This window comes from Hermetia illucens, chromosome 2 (genome assembly GCF_905115235.1).
Source record: "Hermetia illucens chromosome 2, iHerIll2.2.curated.20191125, whole genome shotgun sequence".
Lineage (NCBI taxonomy): Eukaryota > Metazoa > Arthropoda > Insecta > Diptera > Stratiomyidae > Hermetia > Hermetia illucens.
The window spans coordinates 93,393,448-93,416,712 of NC_051850.1; the positions used below are offsets into that span (position 1 = coordinate 93,393,448).

The 23,265-nt window shown below is 41.4% G+C and overlaps 1 protein-coding gene across 3 annotated transcripts in view; it reads right to left on the minus strand.

The window, feature by feature from the left end:
- Nucleotides 1-249: 249 nt before the first annotated feature.
- The window catches only part of LOC119647711 (choline-phosphate cytidylyltransferase A), an 82,306-nt gene continuing 59,290 nt past the window's right edge, over nt 250-23,265 (minus strand). For 2 of the 3 annotated variants that reach the window (XM_038048801.1, XM_038048802.1), the window contains exons 3-6: nt 11,954-12,139; nt 11,750-11,887; nt 2,011-2,173; nt 250-1,951 (exon numbers count right to left, since the gene is read on the minus strand). In XM_038048801.1, coding sequence (XP_037904729.1) covers nt 1,449-1,951; nt 2,011-2,173; nt 11,750-11,887; nt 11,954-12,139 — 990 coding nt within the window. In that variant the 3' untranslated portion in view covers nt 250-1,448. Of the gene's footprint in view, nt 1,952-2,010; nt 2,174-11,749; nt 11,888-11,953; nt 12,140-12,203; nt 12,330-23,265 lie in introns of those variants that run through there. The other variant, XM_038048803.1, reaches the window with a different exon arrangement.

A 23,265-nucleotide genomic window follows, 5' to 3' on the forward strand; every position in this document is an offset into this window, starting at 1 on the left:
CTTATCCTAAAGTCCGAAGTCAGTAACCCAATCGAATTATTGCGGATTTCCCTGCATATCCATCCACTGTCAAAAATGTCCTAAATTGACAATTAGGAGAGAAAAAAGGTGCGCTGATATTTTACCTCACCTTGACCGCACATCTGCAATAAGTGGATTGCTACTTCTAACTACTTACCATACCTACCATCGTTTTGTGAGCCCGTTTCCTTGCACAAGGTGATTGATTGGATGCATAAAAAAGCAAAGTACAGTTTTATATTCTCTGTCAACATTTTATTTCAAATATCATAAATGTTTAGAATTTACAGCTTACACACTCGACCTATGCGAGTAGACTGTAATAATAAAGCATTTCACATCTTATTTTTAACATCTCATTACATCATCGTTACTCGCTTGTTGTCCAACAATACTTTTCGTTTAAATTAAAGACAAATGTATCGGTGTATAATAGAAACATTAAGCCGCCTTGGACTGAGATGAACCTCAAGGCGAAAAGAAATATAAATAAATAAGAGGTAAATTCACTAGCGTACAAAAAGTTAAAGTAGATTACATAATAATTTATTGTTATCATATTGACCGAGGATTAGATCTTACGACGTTTCAATGATTTTATTGGTTTTGACCTCAACTTTCCAAGAGCTTACAAGCAAAATTTTAAGTAGCGCAGATCACGGCCTGGCTGTGTTCATTAGCGCGCTTCATTTGATTGTGCTACCACCGCATTCAAAATATGAACTCTACGATTTTTCAAATCATACTTCTATTTTCGGTCAAAGAGAATATCACCAAATCTTTAGTAAATTAACAAACTAGAATAAACTGTGATAATAAAAACGCACAAAACACTCTCTCGCGTGCATGTCGCTCTCTCACCCTACACTACTTTTATTACTAAGCTAGGCTATGTTTTCCTTTTCATGGTTTTTGTTGTTTTCATATTGGGTTGATTTCTTATACATCACATCCATGTGTTAACAATAAAATGAAAAAATCATTTGATGCGCCCCACATGAGAAGCGTTCCGTCACAGAAACGAATGGTGTTTGGAAGGAGAAATTAATAACAAATTGTAAGCTTATCCGCTAATGAAGGCAATAAACTGCCGAAAAATCTTCACTAGAAAAATATTCCATTAAAGTATTGTAAAAGTGTGTAATCTTGAACTTCTAATTTGAATTTATAAGGGCTTAAAACTGTATTGTTTCAACAATGTATCTTAATCTAATGGTTATTCTGTCGTAGACACTTAAATGAAGATACTGTCACAATACTCACTATCCACGTTTCATCCCTTCACGATCAAGTAGTAAGCATTTCAATAACGCCACTGGAGCTTCAAGATTTGAGCGCTATATTAAAGTGCAGTTATTGTTTGCAACATATTAAAGACACATCGTACGAAGCAATCGAATAAATAGACATAAAAGATGTGTTTAGCCCTAATGACTCGTCCTCTCGTCGTCGTCCGACTCGGAATAATTTCTCCTTTTGTTGTAGTTGCCATTATATCTCCGTTTCGCTGGCGGTGTTGGTGCATCCACACTAACATCGGGCAGTCCATACTCTTCATCATCATCATCATCCTCTTCATCTCCTTTCACGGACCCATTGGGACTTTCGGGTGGGCTCAACGCTTGCATAATTTTACCCTTTGATTCGTTCCAAATATGTGTGAGTCGCTCGCGTCCAAACAATTCCAAAAATGCATCGATCAATTCGCGTGATTTCTCCTCCCACTTAGTCATAATATCACCCTTGACCTCATTCATCACACGTTTTCCTCGATCCTTCAGTTCGTCCATTTTATTTTGTAAACGGAATTTCTTCTCTGAAAGGAATGAAACATTCAGTTCTTTGGCTGAGTAGCCACGCGCCAAGTTGCGACGAACATAGATGTCATAGTCTTTAACGATTCTCGCTACAATATCGGAAGTCGACACTCCTGAAAATGAAAAGATTTATTTAGAAATTGATAGGAGGCTTTTTCATATTGTTAAATACCTTCTGTTCGCTCGGTGGCAACAAACATTCCTTTGGCTTTCAAAGGTGCATAGATATCTTCTGTGTCATCAGCACCGTATGGCATATCATCGTGAGCAACAAAATCGATTTTGTGCTTCTTAATATACTCATCGGTAATGGTCCAAGGAGCATCAGCAACAACCTAACAAAATAGAGCAGAACAATCCCATTAGAGAAATTGTATCTATTCATAAAGTAGATATTTTTACGAATGCGAGATTCCAGTGCCCACTTCATTTTTCACTACAATTAATTTTTTCCTGAACAACTTAAAACAAGATTAAAACTTCACTTAAATTTATTAAATCATATTGCCTATCCAGCTCAATTCAAAAGTTAATAACACGCCATATTTTTCAACTTTAAACTTCCTTCCCATTTATTGCAAGATGCTACTTTAAAACCACCACCAATATGAAGACTTGTAAATTCTGCACTAACTCCTACGACGAGAACTTGAGTAATTCAAGCTGATTTGATACGACGATCCTTTCACCTAATCCAAGTTTTACAATCACGGCAATAAACTAGCAAACGAGAGGGTTCGAGCAAAGTATTGTTTGCACCATAACACACATATTCTTGATGGTGGGGCTGTCCACATGGAAACAAAAATTGAGTCTCTGATCAGACCAGAAATACAATGATTAGGAAAACCTTAAAATGGATTACGAATTTGAATCTTGCAATACAAGCGTCCTCTTTAGAAAAACAGATCAACAAAAACAGGGTCAATGAATTGGTTGTCAAAGAAAGGAGATTGTTAAATAGTGATATATTAAACTTTCAACGGTACCATGTGTTCAAAAGCGGAAGAAATTGTAGAATTGAAAAATGGCGAACCGTTTGTGTACTCGATGGCTCCGTTTACCGGAATATTCCAAGATTCGTTTGCGTGTTGCAAGATTTTCGTTAGTAAATGACAACAATTCCAAAATTTTGACATCTGACTCCTCTCCTCACATAGGATGCATTCCGTCGATTCCACTTCCTCGTTGCCAGATGGGAACGCATTACCTTGCAGAATTCCTACTCTGAACATACAGCCCTTCAGAATTCCCACAATACGTTTGCCTTTCCTGCCCCTTCTCAACAGGAGAGACCCCGCTGCATGTGTATTTGGTTCTGACAGGTAAAGTTTGATGTGTCTAACGCATTTATGTTCCGCCATTTGCCCTTGTGGGAAGCCTGTTCCCAGTTTTTGGCAGCAGCATTTGACAATGTCAAGGACCCTATAACTTTAGTATCGTTGCAGATTGCGATCCGACTTTATTTCAATCGTTCATCAATCAATCAGATTATCACCCTTGGGATCGGATACATCTATACTTCAGTCCAAAAGATCATTGTGTATTGAGAAGTAAGGCTCTGATTGAGAACTTTGTGTTTTTAAGTCAGGGAATAGGAGAATTCAGTATATCCTACTAAGCAACTCTTCTGGCCTACCCCATTTTTCTCTGAGCTTTAGGTTAAATTTTCAACTTTTTATATTTTCTTCCAAGCAGATGTATAGGGACTGAAGAATTAGAAGGCATCTCAATGAGTGGAGTCAATTTTTCCAATATCTCTCTCAATGATCTGTACCCCTTATATTTGTCTTTTCCCCATAGACTTAAATTACTTTCATTGCAGTGTTTTGAATATGTATATCCAAGAGCTACAAATTGAATAGTGCATTTAGTCAAAGCGCCATTAATACACACATATATACAGTTCTTTCCAGTAAGGTTAACTTATAGTGAAAACGCTTTTGTCTCACCTTAACCCACCACCACATTACGATGGCATAAATACACCCATGTCGAGGGAGACGTCCGCCTACACAGCCCATACGCACCTTTGGCTCTCCATATTTACTTCAGAGAAGTTGTTTACCTAAAATAACTTCCAGATAGCTCAGTTTTTCACAAGATTAAAGGGACATTCTCCTCATCTTTGGAAGGCAAATAAAGTTGGTAAATAATTCCATTTATTTGGGTTCACTCAAAGCCCGTGCTTGAAGCCTTCCGTTGGTTTCGTCGTTAAGTAGCAATCGACACCTATTTTATACTCTCCCCAAACATCACTGACTATGTAAGATCAATGCCAGATTTACTAAAATTCTTGAAAGATTGTCTTTTTTACTGGTGACCACCATCTCGAAACGATCTGTGAGAGTTCAACTTAGCCGACTCATTCTATTCAAGGCCATACACTGCCTTGAAGTCTCCCTTTCGCCTTCCAATTCCTACAGCATGTTCTAAAGGAGGGACTCCTTTCGAATTGCTTACGAGTTACTTGTATTCACAATATTCATTCTTGTTATTTAGACAAGCGCAATTTAAATCCTCTAGTTGATTTCCTTAGTTTTTCCAATTTTCGGGTCCAGGTCCGGAACTGTTTTATCGCGTTTGCCTCGGGTAATATTACAAGCCTCTTCAAAGTACTCTAAAGGTTTGGAATTTCCCATTGTACCTCTATTGCCAAACGGGCACTTAGTTCCCTAAGGCTTGCACTTTTTCACCGAGAAATTCACTAAACTTTACCCAATCTTTATATAAGATATGTTGTAGCCAAACTAATTCTAAGTAACAGTGGTCTAAGAGTGAGGCTTCGCCAGGCACCCGCAGGTCTCTAATCAACTCTAACACTTTTGGAGCGTTTTTAGAGTCGACTACTTCATTTCTCCTTGGCCCGACGAATGTAGGGAAACATCTTAAGTGCGCGGTCATGAGTCGAGCTAAATAAAATGATGGCATAAAGTAGCTTCTCTCCTCTAGGACAGTATTTGATACTCCCCCAACAAAACGGTTGCATCACAACCTATTAAGAATTCAAGAAAACTTAGATCCGCAAATCTGTCCGAATCCCTTTATTCTTGCACCGACGAAGGACACAGAGATTCACATCCATACCGTTAGTACACAGAGACAACTTTGACGTTTATGACCACAGCTAAATCCTGGAGACAGAATATTCTCAGCATGGATGCTTGTAGAAATTTTGAAACAATATCTCGCTCATAGATAGCATTCATCGTAGAATATCGTATACCCATTAACTGATGCGATACTACAGACATTGTTAACCACATCTATGGCGTATACTTCGGTCAGTTTTTATCCCATTGGTGCCACTAGATTTCCCTCACATCCTACCATCAAAGACACGATCCCAGAGAGAAGAGAGAGAATTTCTACATTTAGTAGTGCGCATCACTTCATTCATAAGAAGTCCCATTTTTTCACGGATTCTAACAGGTATGATTTAGTACCACTGTTTCCTGATATGATTTGATTTCAAGGGAGTATCATATGATAACGGTTCAAGATCACCTGCACACCCTGCAAGCACTCTGCCCTCGAGTGTACGCGATCAATGTCTGGGTTCTGTTCACCAAACTTGCGAATGATGTCCCCTACCTTCCTTCGAAAGCCGTCCACATGGTGAACCTAGGCCAGCCCCCAAAGCGTATCGTCAGTATAGCATGCTGGAGCTACTTTAAGGTAGTCTCACACTCCAAACTGTCTAGACTACACAGGCATTCCCACAGAATAGTAAGCCACCACTCTGATATTTTACCATCCTTAGCGGACACTCATGGCAGCGGTCAAAAACGCAGACGCCCTCTTCTTTACTGCCATCGTATTATTGTCCATGTAGGCCCAGGTACCTGATCTCATTAATACGAGGGTTGATTCGAAAGTATTGATAATGAAAGTAAAACACGTTGATTAGAGTTACAAAAATAATTTGTTTTTTGCTACGTAGTCCCCTAAACGTGCAAAGACCTTTCTCATGTGCAATTCATTCACAAGGATTCTTTGAACCCTGCCATACGAGGTCCCTGTGATCTCAGCTACACCTGATTGTCACTCTTCGATTTGACAACACAACATTTTCAACTTTTTTCACGATGTTCATCTTCAATAGATGTTCCGCCAGGCTTAAACTTCTTGGTCCAGGGTGCAATTGAGAAATATTAAGAGACATATTGAATGATTGATTGATATTGTGAAATATCAAGGAGCAATTCCTCGATATCTCCACGAAGTTATTCTATATGACTGTTTAATGACTGCTTTGGTTTCGTTTTTCTTCATTTTTATGTTAACTCTTCGCAACAACTCGCAAACACTTTCACATGAGAATGTTATTTTTAATTGAATCCATTCAAGAGTCAATGGGTGAAGCGGAGAGACAATTGGAAGAGAGAAATTCTCACGTTTCAATCATCTTCTCTTCTTAATAGTATACATTTTCATTTGCTTTTGGTAATATTGTTTTATCTTAATTTTATCATCTTCTCTTATTGCTTTCGTTGTTACTTCATTTGGACTGTTCAGTTTTGGTTTGCTTCTGGCTATCGACGTGCTGATAGGAGACAATTTCTTGCTTGCCATTTCCCACGGTTACTCAGTGTGTTATTCGGGCCCCACTAAGCTGCAACGTACATCACAGAAGATAATGGGTTGGAAGGGCCTTTCGCGAGGGCTACCGGTGGGATGGACGCCTGAACGAGAGAGCGAGCAATTGGCTCATCTTGAACTAGCTAAAATATTAATTACTAATGGCATCCCACCTTGGTCCAGAACGAACATTCGGATCGAATATAGTCACAGATCAGAGTTATTCCAACAAGCTCAAAAAGTGAAGTGAATTGAATTACAGCAACTGGCTTGTCGCAATCAGGTTTCGGAACACAAGTTGGGATCTTTAAATACATCAATCCCTAGTTCATTCCAGTATAAGTCTCAATGGTACTCTGATCTTAAATACACGAATTTGTGTGAAGCGCTCTGCTTAGTATACAAAATCAACTGAACAAGATCTTCGGTATGGTAGGGTAGGTATCATTGGCCGCTCCGAGGAGCCCAATTAACGCTTTGGTGCGCCGTTTTGATGCCACAAACTCCTAAGACCGTGACTGTTGTTATAGGAACAGGGAAGCAGAGTCCAGCTGGCTCGGATCTTCAGAGCCAACCCGTAGCATTCACGAAGGAAAGCAGCTCTCCGACCCTGCAGCTAGAAATCTCACTGAGGTCCCCAAAGAATGGTTTACCCAGTGTCCGCAGCCTGACTCGAGCCAGAGCTGGGCAACCGCAGAGAAAGTGCATGAGGGTTTCCCTTCCTTCTCCGCAGCTTCGGCAATGCGAGTTGCAGGGTAAGCCGAGCCTAGCGGCATGGTCCCCTATAAGCCAGTGCCCCGTGCAGACCGCCGTAATCTTGAATGCATTTGCACGCGTCTGGCACACTAGCTCTCGTGATCGGGCTATGTTACAAGCGGGCCAAATTCTCCTTGATTTGGCACAGCTTGTAAGCCTTCGCCATCTCAGGCCCGCGGCTGCTAGGTAGTGCGAGTAAACTCGGCCCCCGACAGCCGCCAGCGGAACACCGACTGTATTCCCCGAGGGACTGCCAAGAGCAGAGCCTTGCCTGGCCAGTCCGTCAGCCCGCTCATTCCCCTCTATGTTCCTATGCCCGGGAAGCCAGAGGAGAGTGATCTTGAGCGTACCGCCCAGATGGTTGAGAGTGTCTCTGCGCTGCCCCACCAACCGGGAAGATGTCGTCGTTGAATACAAGGCCTTGATGGCCGCTTGGCTGTCGGTCAGAATGGCTATGTTACGCTTGGGGCTCGAATCACGCTCCAGCCATCGACAGACTTCCAATATCTTCGGTATAAACTTCAAATTAAAACGTGGCGATGGGATAAATGCAACATTATTTAACTACGTGCTAGATCATTTATTATAACATAAATATTCTGATACTGCCTAAGAGTATCAAAGAGGCTCATGAGAAACTTAATGAGTCAGCACAGGGAGTTGCACCAAGAAAATAGCAAAATAAAAATCGTGGCATAAACAAGGAAAAACACACTAAGTGGACAAAAGGCAACTTCGGCCAAGTAGATCACTTTGTGGCTAACTGGGCACTACAAGTAGAAAGTACAATAATGAAAGGGACATATAAATTAAATTTCATCAACAGCAAGGCCTGCCGTCGTAAGGAAGTTCAGACACTCTGGTTTTGAGTCGACGTCCACCAATTCGATATCCCTAAAAGCTGTCTGGTGTCCTGGCCTATGCCATCGTTCATAGATATTGCCCTTACAGGCCTTTCGGGCTGGATCATCCTCATCCATACGAATTAAATGACCTGCCCACCTCAACCTATTGACGGTCATTGTATCCCTCATAAATTTCGTCGTTGTGTAGGCTACGAAATTGTCCATTCTCTTGTAAGGAGCGAAAAAATCTTCGGAGGACTCTTCTCTCGAACGCGGCAAAGAGTTCGCAATTTTTCTTACTAACAACTAAAGTCTCCAACGAATCCATGGTGCCTCTCGCATTAATATCAGCATCGCGGACCCAAGGCCAGGTTAAAGAGGACGCATAATAGAGCATCCCCTTGTCTTCGACCGTTTCCGATGTTGAATTATCTCGAGTGAGCCAGCTAGTCAATCTTATCAATTTGGTCGAGATACCGAATTGTCTCATGGCCTTGTACAGCTTTACCCTGGTTATGCCACCACAGGCAGCTTTGAAGTCGATGAAAAGATAGTGCAACTGATGGCCATATTCCAATAGTATTTCCATCGTTTACCACAGAGAAATACTTAGATCTGTTGCTGTTGCTATAACTTTGATAATAGTAGCATCATAGTTCTTTGCACCTCTTATACGACAAACCAGAAACCTATTTCTCCCTCCACATCAAAATTTCAAAGCTCCACTGAACAAACTAAAATATACATGCAGAGCGGAGCAAAATTCCTAGTTGACTTCTCAAAGGTAAGATAAAATGTAAACCCCTGAACAATTGGGGATGCTCAGTTGATAACATCATTCAAACGTTTTCACTCATTAGAGAATGCAGTGCCTTTACCAAGAAAAAATTGAGTTCGGGAAACAAAGGGCCGATATCAAACGGTAACACCTTAAAAGTAGATTTCACAATATAGACTAGAATAGAGGAATAAAATTAACTTCAAAGTCTTTCAGGGACGAATGCGATTTAGGAAAAACATTTAATCATCTGTTTATTCGCAGTGTCCTTTTATGCTTTGTGACCTGGTTTCATATATCATTTTATATAAGAATGCCACGATATTCCGGTCCAATTTAACGCACTATAATAGCACAAATGCAGAAAAGGCAGATTTTATACAAAAGGATATTCGGAGAAAAATGTTGGTTCAGATATGGGAGGAACAGGTAATCGTTAACTTAACACTAACTTTACAGAAAATCAGAGCAACAACTAATGAAATATTAGCACGCAAATGGATAAAAAACTATCACAAGCAATGAGAAAAATAAAAAAACAAATTACCGCTCATTTGAGAAAAGCTCGTGAGTATCGCCAAAGCCACATATGGGGCCGCTGAAGTCGAATGTTTCGAGAGAATTTGTATTCTAATGTGGAACCCGTCTTAACTGCATTCTGTCACCATTTGTGAAATTGAGACGGTTTCATTCCAATTTCGTAATTCTTGGCGAGTAACACACGAAAAAATCTATCACCATTTTTATTCAAAATCTGAAGGCCAAGAGCCCTGTCGAGCTATTGGAAAAAACAGGTTTTTATTAAAATCCTCAGATGTGTGTGTGCGGCATCATCCTCGCCCTGATTTGAATAATTCAAAATAGAAAGCACCACTCAAAGTTCGTTGGACGAAAAAGAGACGCATACATTTGTAACTGACAACAATTAAAAAGAAACAGTAAACAATGAAGATTTGATGCTGGTGACACGAAAGATTTTTCGGTTTGTTATGTAAAGAACTTAGGGACGAAAGCGTTTTTTCTTCTTCAAAATGCTTACATACATGCCTACATTAAATTGAACGAGCTTCTATATTGGTTATCTAGTAAAGAAGGATAAAGATTATGTTGGGGAAGCACAAGGATCCGTTCTAGGGCTGGATCTCTTGCACGCTTCCCACGTTGATCTCTAAAGTCGCCTGGTCGGTTATGCAGATGACGTTGCAACATTTGTTGCTAGACTCACTTTAAACAGGTGCAAAGCACACTGAAGATATTGATGCGACGGACAAGCGATTAAATGGCTGCTCATGGTTTCAGCTTTGCGCTGGAAAAATCCAAGTATGGAATCATCCTGTCTAGAAAGAAATAATCCCAGTTCTGCGCCCCGTACCGATAGGCGAGTCCACAATAGAGTCAACATCAACGATTGACGTTCAATTCGAAGATGAGCTTTCTCCAACAATTCGAACTAGCAGCCAAAAAGACTACAACAGGAGCTTCAGGTTAATACCTAACCTTGGGGGATGTACCTCTAACAGGAAACCGTTTTTTCGTAAGTACGACGCAATCCGTTCTACATCACGGAAGTATGGCCTGATACTCTTGATTGCAACTTTTCATTTCCGTTGGTCAAACGAATTCTCTGACTTGAAGACTTGGGAGGGCTAGACCGAAATGATGTTTCAAATAGTTTCAGACCAGTTCTCTTATGACGTATGGCATGGTGATGGAATTACACGAGGCGTAAGGGATACACCAAGTTTTAATAAAGCCCGTGCTTACATATAGAACGCTAATTTCGGGGCCAAAGATGGAAAAAACAAGCTGTCAAGAAACTGTCCTCGCTCCAAAGACTCGTCTGACTCTGTATTACAAGTGTCTATAAAAGCACACCCCCATTAGCCGCTGCCACTATTGTTACCTTTAGACGTCATGGTAAAAGGAGAGGCGCGACTTGAAAGCGTACAAACATTATGGAGCACAGATGAATTTAAGACATAAAACGACACTGGAGTTAGAGTACATGGAGGCACGAACCATAACAATAAAACAACCCTTAGATTAGCATACGACTGTTTTTCAAGCGGAGATGGATGCGGTAGACCTGAGTGTCAGAAGAATACGAACGTGCTAAGCTTAAGAGCCATCGCATTACCCCAAACTAGATATAAACTGGTATGAAAATGCCAGAACCTTAAAATCCTGACTGCCAAAAATGAGATAACGTTTAAATGGATAATGGGGCGCAAAGGCATTGATGGCAATTCCTTTATGGGACCCGAACTTATACCCAAGTGTAAGCCGTAAAGCCCAAGGTATGAGAACCATGCAATACTAAAAGGTTAGGCAATTACTTTCGGAGACAGCAATGAGTTATAGGAATAGCAAAGTAATACTACAAAGGGACGACGAATTGGAACATCTTAATTACCTGGAAACTACGTAAACTCAGAACGAAGACACCAATAGGTTTAATAACTGATCACTATCCTCTACGAAAACATCGGTACATGATGGGATCTATTATGCAGGTTCTATATGTAGGCGTTGCAATGAAGATGACAAAACAGCCTCCCATATTTTATTGGATTACTCCGTGCTCTTGCAGTGGGAATTTATCACCAAGGAAGTAAAAAAAAAAACGAAAAAAGACTCGATCAGCTGCACCTAGTTGATTCCTTCGTTAACCTCGAGACTAGAACGGGACTTAGATAGATTTTAAAATAAACCCACAGATTACGGTATCGGGCAACCGAACCCAATCATCTTATACAAAGCGCTACTACTTATCCATCCATATCCGCATAAGGTTATATAAAATAAAAATAGTACTAACAATTTCTAAAATGTCACTAAACGCATACAGCTTAGATTCAGGATATATTTCATTATGATTCCAAGTATACTTGTATTCTCGCTTCGTATAACTTTTTGTAAATTCTCTTGGCCTAATTATAATAGAATCTTACCTCATCCACATAACGACAGTGCCGTACTGCTTCATAACGCTCCGTTTCGTCCATTACTGTGCGCCCTTTATTGGCATGGGTCAGCGCATCACTGCATATGCCAACAATTAAATACACATTTGGAAATGTATTTTTCGCCTGAAAAGCAAAAATATTTCAAATAGGTAAATTGCACTACCCTTGCAAGCCTCCAAATAATCTAACCTGCATCAATTGTCTGGCATGTCCTTGATGAAAAACATCATAAATACCATCGGCATAAACTCGAGGGCGACGTGGTGCTGTTCCAGATCTTGCCATTTCATACGTGATCCTTTGCGAGTAGTCAACACGCTCCCGTTCTTCGATCGCATCAAGATCTGTTGAGTATGGTGCTGGCTTGCACATTGCCTAAAACAATAAACGTTTAATTAGCAAAATTGAATTTCAATTTCCAAATATAATTAATATCTACTTTCGAAATTGCGTGTACCATGTTTGCAGACTTTCACTCAACAAATTGAAAGCAACTCAATTCAAAATTAAAAAGTGAATGTTTTTAAACGAAATCCACCGCTTTGAACATCTAATTTTGTGATTAGATCGTTTATCAGTACAAAATATACAACTGAGATATTTTCATCGAAATCTTTTTATCAGAGGAAATTTTCTTCACCAGCATAAATCAAATCACCTGATTCCTGTGGGTAATCTAGGACTATATTTAGCATCTATAAACAAATTTTCAACACTTTAAAGAGTAGGCGGGCGATTGAGCCAAACAATGAGAGCAAAAAAGTTCTGACTGGCAAAGCAAATCCATCGGGCATCAAGTTATGGTACTGGAAAAGCAAGGAAGTTTTGAGTTTTTTCTAATATTATCTCCACACAATACTATTATCTATACCCCCAAGTGCTTCACTTTGACCTAGCCGCAATAAATTTCTATCTTATCATCTACCTAAACATTAAATTTGAAAAGATTTAACTAATCATTGACAGCTGCTAATTTTCAATACAATAGAAATCAGATTACCATGGATGCATGCGTAGTTCTGTTGGCAAAAGAAAGTGTTGTGACGAGTGTAACACAAGCGCCCAATTTGCATATGTGCATATTTTACTTTCATTGGATTTGGAAAGAAAATATGAAAGCAAAAACCTACAACCGTAACTCGCAAATTTAAATCAGTAAGGTACCATGCTTCTGAAATAGGCGACCATCTACATTTTGCAGGAAAACAGCCATACAAAACCCATGAGGAAACAAACTGCACAATCGTGGCGACAGTTGATTTCTATTTGAATTCTAACGAGAAATAAACATTAGAGTGATCAGATGAAATTGAGGCACATCATAAAAAGGAGAGGTCAAATGAATTTAGAAATGAAGTACGGAAGACCCAAAGAATTAAGCGACATTTCTCGTAAGCTCGGGGAAGCCTATGCATAGTGAATATTCGATCCAGTTTTGTTTCTTTTACTCTAGACCTAGACACAAATGCCTCTATTGAACGCATCGGGAAATTTAGACGCGATAAATGATTTGAAAACAGTGAGCTGACTGCAACGAGTTCAAGGTAAATTGCATGCCAAAATAATGTTTTCATTAACGTTAGCACACAAACTACACAAAGTGAAAATCTGTGAGAAGTGGATCTACTATTTATAAGGAAGTCAATATTGTTTGTGATTTCTTAAATTTATCCCAGAATTAAGCTCTTTGAAGTTTCGCTCAATAATAACATGTGCAAAATGATACGAGTATCAAAATGTGTTGAAAATTGTGTTTAATAATAAATTTGTAAACCCTTCACCGGAATATCTTTCAAAAAGTTAAAAGCATTCTTTGAAACATTTGGAAACACACCTTCTATCCCAACATCCGGAAAGAGAAGAAAGAAAACCTTTTAGCTGTTACACAAAACTCCATAGTAACCACCAAGACAACCTAACAAAAAGAGACTATTTCTTCTAGAAAATCCATAAGACTTGGGGAAAATTCGCGTTGCGAGCAATAATCCGATCTGTGATTATATTCTTGCTGGACTTCGATCAAGCCTTTGAAACTTTAGAAATTTTTTGAAAGCATAGAAGCTTTATGAAGCAGTGCCTCAATTTTATTATTCTCATAACTGATGCCATACAATGTGGATGACCAAAGGCGTGATTCGAACCCAAAACCATGATCAAAAAACTTATGCGCCATCATTTCGGCATCCGCACTGTCAAAAACAAGATAGACAGCTAACTTAAATAAATACAAACTCATCATCAACGTCGTAACAACCGGTATCAAGTCAAGGCTTGCACGAGTAAGGAAATCCAGACGTCCAGTTTTTGCGCCGAGGTCCACCAATTCGATATCCCCTGAATACAAACTATGAAATCATATCTTCTTCTTTAGCCTTTGCCCGGTTTACAGGCGAGGTCAGGACATCTTAATCATTTGCCCCATTTTGTTCTGTAAAAAGCATTCAATGGAGATATTTAAATCGCTCAGTTCTGAACAGGTCACTGCCACTGACAATGAAGTGCCTATTTTATGGGGATCGGTCACCAAAAATTCTGTTTTATTCAGTCTCAATCTCAGACCGTATTGCATGAAACGAATTTAAGCCAGCGCACGAGTTCTTCTGGTACTAGATTTTGCCGCCGAACATGCCAGATGTGTTCGTGTGGCACACGGTCAGAAGCTTTTTCTAGAGCCAGAAATGCAATGTGAAGAGGGCCCGGCTTGATTTACGGTTATTTGAACGATGTCGCCAATACGACTGTCAAGAACGCTTTCAAAATTCTTCATGGTATGAGCCAGCAACCGGATTGGACGGTAATTCGAACATTCTGCCGGCCTACCCTTCTTTTTCTATATTGGAATTGCGGTGCTTTTTTCCAGTCAGATGGTGTTTTACCTCCGAATGAAGAACTCACTGAGCTCCAATCTTTGCTTTCCGGAACTCCAATATGATGCCATCAGGCCCTGTTACTTTCCCCATTTCATTCGTTTTATTGGGTCCTCGACTTCAGCGACGCTGGAATTGCTCCAAATGTCGGCAGTGCTTGTGGAAAGTGGAAGGTGACAAATCCTTCCGTTGAAATCTGATCGCAATAACCCCCCATTTGACCGTCACGATTTGTCGATCGGTAAACAAGGTACTGTCCTTGTCATGAAACGCAACAAAAGTGTTCTATATTCTGTGCGTTCGTGTCGGCTTTTGACAAGTCGATACAGATCCCTCTCGCCATTTGAAGTGTCCAGTTTATCGTAAAAATCTTTGTAATGGACCGCTCGGGTAGCAGCGATCGCTCTTTGTAACATGATCATACTCTGCGAAAAAAAATTTATTCTTCCGTTTCGCATGCATGGGGAGCCCCCTTCAAACTCAACACAACATGGCGCCACTCGCTGCATATAAAGAGACATACAGACCACATGTTCTCACCAAATTTCTTAAGAATTGTTTCAGCCGTTTCGGAATAAATCAGGTATGACAAACAGATAAAATCTTTAAAACGGGTATTAGCCCCAAAATGAAATAAAACAAGTCGGAATACCGGAAGCTCGTGCTTCGGGTATAAAGGTTTTGTGTTCATCTTATCTAAGAAATTTCAACGCATATTTTTCTACCCGTATACAGCTACAAAATTACGAAACATACGTACATATTACAGCCGTAGATGTTACGCTCACCCTAAACAAACAAACTGCCTATTTTCGAATACTGTACACATATAGGCACGTATATAAATTGAACGTACCCATATTTCCGATTTACTTCTTATATCTATCTGAATTAGGCTCTACCCGCAAAGTTCATTAGCACGCGTATATTATATACCTGCATGCACACATGTCTGGTTGACAGATAACTAAAAAATTAAAACAAAATAATTCTCTGCGACCCAATTCTTAAGAACTCATTTCGTTGTGGTATTGGCGAATTGATATGTGATGATGACGTCATGCAGGTTGTAGAGTGCACGAAATTCACAAAAAATTGTAAAGTTTTACCCCCTATAACTTTGTTAATAATAGTTGGATTTTCTTCAAACTTGACCAAATTGTGCATTATGTTCTTTATTATAAATATGCCAAATTTTGTACTTCTGGGATGAACATAAGGGGAGTGCCGGGTAAATTTCTAAAATGTAGAAATATACTATTATTAACTTTATTTGTGCAGATATCGGAACCGGATATATTTTGAGGCCTAGATTTCGTAGAGATGCACTACTGAGATTTTTTTCAGATTTTTCGGTTGGATAGGTTCTGAGAATGAGACCTGTTACACTTTTTGGGGGTCATATTTTGAGCCCTCACTCCCCTATATTTCACCCAATATCAAATATTGAACCAGTTTCAAAAAGTACTAATTGAGACCTTTCAGTTGATACCCCACATGGCCACATTTTATGAAAAAAAAATTTGCACCCTCTTTTCACATGTATGGGGAGCCCCCCCTTAAACTCAACACAAAATGGCGTCAGCTGCTGCATGTAAAGGGAACGGCAGATTACATACTCCTACCAATTTTCGTGACAATCGGTTCAGCCGTTTCCGAATAAATCGGCTGTGACAGACAGACAGACAGACAGACAGACGGACAGACAGACAGACAGACAGACCTGTGAGGAGTTGCCAGATCTCCCATCAGGCGCGACCCCAGGTGGCGGATAGGGGCATACCTATTGATGTGTAAATATGTGTTCATGCACTTTTCTTTTCTGACTGTGTATGGGCTAGTGTTTGCTCATCTCTGGTGCGTGGACCAAAATGGCTATGGGAAGGATACCCAGAACATAAAACCACCATGGAAGACGAGAGAAGGAGTAAACTTACGGTGCAGGGGCTCGGAACCCCAGTACCGGCGGCTTTTGGGAGTGAGCAAGCGGGCTCCCGGTCGTCGATATCCCTCGACCGCAGTGCCTCGGTGGTGGACAACTTGGCCACCTTGGCATATAATGTTACAAGTGATTTGGATCTGGAGAAGGAAGTGTTCAAGCGAAGTACGACCTTACCGAGAACACCAGTAGCAAGAACAACCAAGGATGAACTGAAGATGGATCGTTGGACGACAAAAACTGTAACAACACCCACAGCATATGTTCAAGATGCGCGACAGCAAGAGGTGCTCCAGGAACAAGATAAGGATCCATTCAAAAGAAGCTCATCAACTTTGAGATCTCCACCAATGCTAAAGGCGATGAAGGAAAAAGTACAGGCAAGATCAGTAACTGGCAAAAGTGAAACAGCGTATAAAAGGAGTAACCCTGTCGGGGCTTATAAGGAGCGGAGTCCCGATCCGGAGGAATTACCCTTCACCCAGCTTGGGGCAAAGATAGTTGAGCTGTCCGAGTTTATCAAGGACAAGCACAACGTGCACCAAGCCATAAAGAATATGGTGAGGGCCATTAGAGTCCTCTATAATAGATCACAGATGGAGGAGAAGAATAATAACAACACGCCGAACCCCGCTGTGCCAACAGTATCACAAGCGACCCAAGTGACGCCTAACCGTACTAACATCGAATCCCAGCGAAATAAGCGAGTACGTGAAAAAGAGGGGGATCCTTTAAATAATCAGCAGGCGCCTAAGAGAAAAAAAGGCGGACAGAACATCCTGAAAACCAACACCAACAGTTCAGAAGGAGGAAAGCATACAGCGAATCTAGGAAACTCGACCAGCGTTGCGAAGCCCAAGACCAGCGAAAACGATGGATGGACTAAAGTAACCAACAAAAAAGCGAAACGAAAAGCAAAAGTGCGAACTCGTCCAGATGCGATTGTTATCTCCAGTAAGGGCAATCTGTCCTACGCGGAGATACTCAAAAAGGTCAAAGCTGATCCCGACCTAAAAGATTTGAGCGGAAATGTTAACAGAATCCGAAGAACTCAGAAAGGGGATCTCATGTTCGAGCTGAAAAGATCCAGCGGGGGCAAAACTGATGACTTTCGCACTCAAGTGAAAAACTCACTTGGGGAGAATGCCGCAGTGCGTGCCCAAAAACATGAGATCTATATACAATGTAAGGATCTCGATGAAGTTACATCGAAAGGAGAAATTTGTACTGCTCTGAAGGAGCAATTCAAGTTGAAAGAACTTACAGAGGAGTCTGTTGTCGGTCTACGGAAAGCCTGTGGTGGTACTCAAACGGCCACCATACGAGTGCCAGCGGAGGCAGCGCAGATGTTGTTAGCTGCCGGAAGGGTTCGGATTGGATGGGTTGTTTGCCGCTTAAGGGAGCAAACTTCACTAAAGAGGTGCTTTAAATGCCTCATGTTTGGGCACTTCGCGAAGGCATGCACCAGCAACATTGATCGGTCCGATCGATGCAGAAGGTGTGGGGAGAAAGGCCATATTGCCAGAGAGTGCAATAGGGACCCCAAATGCCTATTGTGCGTAGCCAAAGAGGGACAGGATAACCGGCACATTGCCGGAAGTGCCAAATGTCCGGAATTTAGGAAGGCGCTCACTGCAATGAGAAAATGAGGTTTATTCAAATAAACCTCAATCATTGCAGGGTCGCTCAGGATTTACTTGAGCAGACCACGTTCGAATCTAAGATGGAGGTTGCCATCATAAGTGAACCGTACAGAAACCGCCACGGTGGCGTATGGGTCACAGATTCGACTGGTGGAGCGGCGATATGGGCTTGTGGTCGACAAGCCATACAATGTACTGCAAGTCAGGCAGCCAGTGGCTTTGTGTGGGCGAAAATAAGTGGTGTATATGTATACAGCTGCTACGCCCCACCAAGTTTGACACTGCCTGAATTCGAGCAAATGCTTGATAATCTTGTTCTCGACGCAAGGGGACGAAGTCCAAAGGTGATTGCTGGTGATTTCAATGCTTGGGCCCTAGAGTGGGGTAGCAGAGAATCAAATGCTAAGGGGCGCAGTCTATTAGAGGCTTTTGCGCAGCTGGACATGGTTTTGGCTAACGAAGGTGCCGTAAACACCTTTCAGAAAGGGGGGTCAGGGTCGGTTGTAGACCTGACCTTTATCAGCCCTGCGCTGGCGCGTGGTATGTCCTGGTGCGTCAGCGAACGCTACACCCACAGCGATCACCAGGCAATCTTCTTTGAGACATGTGTCGAGCCACAGGGCAAAGAGCTATCATGCCCGAAACCGAAAAAGGTTTCAGGCTGGTCTGCAAAATCTTTGGATGAGCAGAGCTTTTTAGAGGTGTGGTTAGATCAACCTGACATAGCGGGCGCCTCTACGGAAAGAGCCGTCCATCTGGCTCAATGCATCGCCAAAGCATGTGACGCGTCTATGCCTAGGAGGTGCTCATTCCCCAGTAGAAGACCAAACTACTGGTGGAATGATGAACTGACCGGTCTTCGATCAGCCTGCCACCGAGCCAGAAGAGCGGCTCAGAGGGCGGTAGGTAGAGTCGATCAGGGGCAGAAAGAGTGCGCCTATAAGGCAGCCCGCAAAACCCTCAAACTCGCCATCCAACGAAGCAAGACAAAATGCTTTAAGGAGCTCTGTTCAGAAGCGGACATCAACCCGTGGGGGAGTGCTTATAGAATAGTGATGGGACGATTCAGAGGCCGCTCCTCTCCGCAGATCACGTGTCCCACCCTCTTGCTGAAAATCATCCAGGGGTTATTCCCCCAGCAAGAGGAGAGCACCGACACATTCCAACCACCTCTGAATGTGACGGCAATTCCTCCAGTCACCAGAGACGAGCTGCTGGAGATCTGCAGCAGAATAGGAGACAATAAAGCGCCGGGCCTGGACGGAGTGCCGAATAAGGCCCTTAAGCTTGCCGTGAAATCCAGGCCGGACATGTTCGCTGAGCTGTTTGAAGCGTGCATGTCCGAAGGAATATTTCCGGCGACTTGGAAGCGACAGAAGTTGGTACCTCTGCCTAAGCCTGGTAAACCTCCAGGTGAACCATCGTCATACCGACCCATATGTCTTTTGGACACAGTAGGGAAAATGTTAGAGCGGGTTATCTATAATAGATTACTCCCGGTTGTTGAGGGCCAAGGCGGCCTTTCAGATCGGCAGTATGGGTTCCGAAAAGCCAGATCAACCATTGATGCCATCAAATTGGTTACTGGCTTGGCCGAAGATGCGATTCACGGAAAGGGTAGTACCAGCAAATATTGCGTGGTAGTAACCCTGGACGTGAAAAATGCATTCAATTCGGCCAATTGGAATCTAATACGCAAATCCCTAGCGAAGATTGGTATTCCCGCCCATCTCGCTGCTATCGTCGATAGTTACTTAACTGAAAGGAGGCTATGGTATGACACTGATGACGGACCGCAGGAGTACGTTGTTTCCGCCGGTGTCCCACAGGGCTCCGTATTGGGCCCACTACTGTGGAACATCATGTACAACGATGTACTTAATCTTCCCCTTCCGGAGGAAGCCACAGTGGTGGGTTACGCTGACGACATTGCACTGGTTGTCGTCGCAAAGCATCTTGAAGATGCTGAGTTATACTCAAGCGAGGCAATCAGTGCTGTCAAATGCTGGTTGGAGAGCTCTGGTTTGACGCTTGCGGAGGAAAAAACAGAAGCGGTCCTCATCACGAAGCGCCGGAAGAGAAATTACGCCTGTGTTAGAATCGGGAATCATATCATCACTTCCAAGCCGACCATCAAATACTTGGGGGTGGTGATAGACAGGAAGCTCAGCTATAAGCAACACTTACAGTATATTTGTGATAAATCATCCACTGCTAGTATGGCCCTGGCGAGGATGATGCCGAATGTGGGAGGGCCACGGCATACCTCTAGGTTGCTTATAGCCAGGGTGGTGACCTCGATCATGCTCTATGCGACCCCAGTTTGGAGGGAGGCGTTGTGGATGTCAGGGAATGCTACCAAACTGAGTTCAGTCTACAGGAGGACAGCCTTGAGGGTATGCTCTGCCTTCAGGATTGTCTCAGATGATGCAGCATTCGTCATCTCTGGAATGATGCCGATTGACATCTTGGCAGATGAGATGGCGAATATATACAATGCAAAGCCAACCTCTTCCTCATCGCGGACAAAGAACGCTGAGAGGGAGAGATCCATAAATAGATGGCAAGAGCGATGGGAACGCTCGGGAAAGGGCCGGTGGACGCACAGGCTCATTCCTGCCATCAAGGAGTGGTTGGAGAGACGACACGGTGAGATTAATTATAATCTCACCCAGTTTCTCACGGGACACGGAGGATATCTCCAATACCTTCACAGGTTTAAATTGGAGACCTCATCCGATTGTCCAAATTGCAATGGAGTCCCAGAGGACCCAGAGCATGTATTCTTCCACTGTCCGAGATTTGTGGAAGAAAGGAGGAATCTAGAGGAGACTCTAGGAGAGGTGCTGGTACCAGAAAATCTGGTACCGAAAATGCTAGCACATCAAAAGAATTGGGATGCGGTCAACTCCATGATCGCATCTATTCAAGATAAATTGCGAAAGGCAGAGGAAAGGAGAAAAGCGCGGTCACGTGCGCCGAGATTTGTGGAAGAAAGGAGGAATCTAGAGGAGACTCTAGGAGAGGTGCTGGTACCAGAAAACCTGGTACCGAAAATGCTAGCACATCAAAAGAATTGGGATGCGGTCAACTCCATGATCGCATCTATTCAAGATAAATTGCGAAAGGCAGAGGAAAGGAGAAAAGCGCGGTCACCTGCGCCGCGTATAGAAGAAATGGGATGAAGCTAGAGTGAGCTGACTCCGCCCCGTGATGTAATACCTTATGGTGGTTCCGCGGGGCAGGGAGGGAGTCGGGGGTGGTTTTAGTGGGTAGAAATCCCACACGCTGGTGTGTCCAGACCAGTGTCTTTTGAAGATTTCCACCTCCTCAAAAAAAAAAAAAAAAAAAAAAAAAAAAAAAAAAAAATGCACACTGAAGACTAACTCACTCCAAAACAAAATTATCAGTCCAGATTAACATACTAAATACACAATTTCTAAATGAAAGAGTAACTATGAAACACTAAAAACTATAAGTGAAATTTGGTATCATTACTAATCACTTTAGTTTTTCAATTCTACGGTTAATAATGTTAAAACCGTTATATTGGATGGAGTAAAAATTGATTAGATTAGTATGGTTTTGGCACCACTAGTGTGCTTCATATCTATGTTTATGATATCCCGTTTGACAGGTGACAGTTCAAGCTTCAATTCTTAAATAAAGATAAGCGATTTGGTTAAGTTTTAAAAATTTAAAAGTGGAAGACAAAACTATGCATTTTCGCTATGTTTTACTCCTTTTCTTCCGTAAAGGGAAGCAGGCGAGTGAAGCTTGTGTAAAGTTTACGGTGGCCATGCTCCACGAAAAAAATCAATGCCAAAACTGGTTTAAGAAATTCTGCAATGGGAATTTAATATTAAGCGTGTTTCTCGATCAGGAGAACTCATCGAAATTGATGATGGCGAAATTGTAACAGTGATCAAGTTAAAGCCCCCGACACAGAAGTCAATTAGTGGTAACATTAAACATTAAAGAATAGTCAAAAAAGTATTAATTTATATTTAAAGAAGATTGGATACTTAAACAAACTCAATAATTAGAATCTTCCTCAAGAAAACTATCCTTTTTTTCAAAGGATATTAACTAGTGGTGACAAATGGATCATTTACAAGAATTTCCGCAACATACGTACACATATACTGTGTTATAATGTTGTCAAGTTTGACTAACGGAATTCCCCCGAAATTCTCCAAAGACGATTACTCAAATTCAAGTATATTTCAAATATATTTGACTAGCTAGATAAGAAGTTACTCAATCAACGTCAATATCTGCGGGAAACAGCTGTGCAATGATACATAACTACAATTCGTTTTGTTGAACTACAAGTATTTTAGAATTATTGACTTTAGAATTAAGTTTATGCTGTAATAAACTTGTAACATGAAATTATATTGCATTGTTTGCTAATTATAGCAATTCCATAAAACACACGTTCACAAAACCTGGGCCCACACGTCTACAAAATCAATCCGAAAAGTCGTTTATGCGACACGTTCTCAAACTTGCAATGCTAATACTGTAATTGTACCGAGTAAATATACACACCATTGACTGCAACAGGTTCAAATAAAAATGCGGTTTACAATGTGTTCCAGAAATGTCAAATACTTTAGTAACAAATAAAAGATATTATCTGAATAACAGCTTGTAAATTTTTCACTAGTTAAATAGAAAACTGAGATTTTAGACAAACTTTTCAATGATTGCTAACAGTTTAATAGATCGATTACAATTAAAAGTATTCTCTGTAGGAAAAAAATATTTTGACAAAACAGGGGAATTCTCTGAATTACTTGAAAAATGAAAAAGATAAGAATATTAGAGTAAACACGGAAATCCATGTTGAGTCAACTTTAACGAGTTGCGCAATTTATAAAAATAACCCTTCTATGAAGTTTGCTTACATTTGAGATCCACCGCTTATTTCGGTTATCTCAGGGCAGAAGTTCATTACCAACAAAACAAAAACAATGATCTATTTTTTGTTTTGTTTAGTCTTCAAAAAATCTAGTGCTCTTAGTTACAAAGTCACTGAAGATTCAA